Source organism: Cystoisospora suis (assembly GCF_002600585.1).
Source record: "Cystoisospora suis strain Wien I chromosome Unknown contig_1271, whole genome shotgun sequence".
Taxonomy (NCBI): domain Eukaryota; phylum Apicomplexa; class Conoidasida; order Eucoccidiorida; family Sarcocystidae; genus Cystoisospora; species Cystoisospora suis.
The window spans coordinates 1-3024 of NW_027154071.1; the positions used below are offsets into that span (position 1 = coordinate 1).

Genomic DNA, 3024 nt, shown 5'->3' on the forward strand with positions numbered 1-3024 from the left:
ATGTATACGGAATGAATACTGCCTCTCTCTTTCTTCTTCTTCTTCTCCTTCTTCTTCTTTCTCTCTCTCTTCTTCTTCTTCTTATTCTCTTTCTTCTTCTTCTTTCTCTCTTTCTTCTTCTTCTTTCTCCTTTCTTCTTCTTCTTTCTTCCTTTCTTCTTCTTCGGTGCTGTAGCTGAGGTTAAAGCGGCAAATTCTGTAGGGAAGTGACGGGGCTTCAGTCCCTGCTTCCTACTCTATCCATACGGTTATGGTGACGATGAAGAAGATCAAAAATCCTTCTTGTTCATCTTCTTCTTCTGATGAGAAGGAGGAGGAGGGAATGCCTTCCTTTCCCTCCTTCTCCTCCTTCTCTTTCTCCTCCTTTTCCTCCTGCTGATGCTGATGCGGCCCGACCTCACACTAGGCTGTGACGATGTGTCGAAAGGTCTTTCTTTGTCTCTTCCACTCTTTCTTTCTCACTCTTTTTTCTTTCTTTCTTTGTATGTATGTAAGGTACCGGGATAGTGCATTGTGCTCCAGCGTTTGGAGAGGATGACTACCGCGTATGTATGGACCAAGGGTACGTATCCTCTATCAATACCATTCTTCTCCTCCTCCTCTCCTTTTCACTCTTCTTCTTTTTCTTTTCTTCTTTATTCTCTATTATCATCTTCTTCTTCTTCCTTTTCTTATCTTCATTCGTCTTCGTCTTCCCCGTGTTGGGAAGATTCATATGACACTGCATGCACGTTTTTTCTCTATCAAGACTGAGAGAGTGGATCTTCTTCATACAACATGCCTGGTCTTCTACGGCCTGTCTCTCTGTACATGGAGTATCTACATATATATATATATATATATATAGATGCCCGTTGTTTGTATGTGTATTTATGTTTCTATTCTAATGCATGCATCACTTTAGCATCTGAGTTATCTTCTCTTCGAAAGTGTAGAGCCAGTCCCGTGGACAGGTACACATCTGTGGTGTATGTACACTCTATGTACCATTGGGAAGTCAGCTGTGCGCTCCGAGAAAGGAGAAGAAAGGCAATTCTCCATGGGAGGTCATATCCTTCATCTCTCGTGTAAGTCAACTCAGTACTGATCTTCCTGTTACGTTGGTCCTCTGTGTCTCTTCTGTTTCTTTCTGTATGTTTCTTTAGAGCGACACTTCTTATCTTCTCCTCTCCTGTGGATCTTCTCTGTGACTGCAAAAGGCGGACCTTCTACGCATCCACATAATCTCTTCGTTGATACGTATGAATATGTATATATATATATACACATGTATACATGTACATACACGCTTATCTATGTATATGTATGGATACCTGTAGTTCTGTATGTAATGGCAGGTCTTCTTTTCCTTTTCTCCTTCTCACGAATCATCTCTACACCTTCTCTCCATTCTATTGTGTTTACTATCTCCTCTCACTTCACCTCACTTTTCTTTCTCACTCTTTCTTTCTTTCTTTCTCACTCTTTCTTTCTTTTCAGAGTGATTAAGCAGGGAGGTCCGTTAGCTTGTCCAGTCGACGAGAACGGGTGTTTGACTAAGGAAGTTAGTGAAGATTTAGTTGGGGTGTACGTGAAGGATGCAGACAAGATCATCAAGAAAAAGCTTAAGGAAATGAATCGATTAATTCTCAATGCCGATTGCGTCCATTCTTATCCCCATTGCTGGAGATCGGATACACCTCTAATCTATCGCGCTGTCCCTTCCTGGTTTGTGAAAGTGGAGGGCTTAAGAGATCGCTTGCTTGCATGCAATGATAACACCTATTGGGTCCCTTCAACCATAAGAGATAAAAGATTCCGCAACTGGCTATCTGAAGCAAAAGACTGGTGTATCTCGAGAAGTCGATTCTGGGGAACCCCCATACCATTATGGACGAGCGAAGACTTCTCTCAACTTGTATGTATAGGTAAGATCCTCTCTCTTCTCTTCTCCGCACATTCGACGGCGCCGTCGCCTATCTATCTTTAATCTATCTATCTATCTATCTTTAATCTATCTATCTATCTTTGACTTATCTATCTCTCTATTTCATGTAATAGAGAAGTGAATGAATTTTAGAGAAGCGAGAGAATACCTTCCTTGTGTCACATGTTTAGATCGTACATACGTGTACGGTGATATTCAGATATAGAGATATCTTTTCATAGATTACATGACTAGATTAGACTCTCTTTCTGTCTCTATTTATACAGATACACACAGGGAGGTTTACAGTCATGCGCATAGCCAGCGTTCATGTGTATATACAGCGGTGTTGCAGGCGAGATTCTGTCCTCTTGTGAAGGCGTTCCATTGCGTTCCTCGGGCTCGGTATCGATCTTCTTTCCCAGTTTGATGTGTAGGAACTGCATGTTTGATCGAACTGCGAGAGAATCTCTTCTTTTACTTTTGCTTTCTTTGACTACAGGAAGTGTCGCAGAGCTGCAGCAGTATACAGACAAGAAGCTGACAGATATCCACCGACATTTTATCGATGATATAACTATCCCTGATCCTAGAGGCCCAAGCTATCCACCTCTTAAGCGTGTCTCTGAAGTAAGAGTTTCTTTCTTTCTTTCTATCCAAGAAGACACACTTCATTCGAACAGAAAGAGAGAAGAATTCTGTATAGAAAGAGATACGAAGTTTGGAGCGAGTAGAACTCCAGATATAAGCTAGAAGGCACGGAGAGATGCAAGAGAGAGAAGAGAGTGTGTGGAGGATGAATGATAGCGTCAAACGAACAGGAGACATACGAGAGATTTTCTTCCTTGTTGTCTCTTGCTACATAACTCCGTCCTTCTCCTTCCTTTCTCTATGGTCGTCGTTCTTAGCCCGCATGCCTACGTGCTTTCTCTGGGCCGCTAGTCTCTTCTCCTCTAGATGAAGTCTCTTCCTCTTCTTCCCCCCAAGCAACATATATCCAATCCTCGTCTAGAGGATCTATCTATCTTTAATCTATCTTTAATCTATCTATCTATCTATCTATCTTTAATCTATCTATCTATCTATCTTTAATCTATCTATCTATCTATCTATCTTTAA

The 3024-nt window shown here is 41.4% G+C and overlaps 1 protein-coding gene across 1 annotated transcript; it reads left to right on the forward strand.

The window, feature by feature from the left end:
* Window positions 1-178: 178 nt before the first annotated feature.
* On the forward strand, window positions 179-2538 carry CSUI_003005 (isoleucyl-trna synthetase family protein; the record flags this gene model as incomplete). Its single annotated transcript, XM_068063203.1, has 3 exons — window positions 179-561; window positions 1479-1906; window positions 2408-2538. Coding segments are annotated over exons 1-3 (570 nt in total), but the record flags the coding sequence as incomplete, so codon positions are not given.
* Between the last annotated feature and the right edge of the window lie 486 nt (window positions 2539-3024).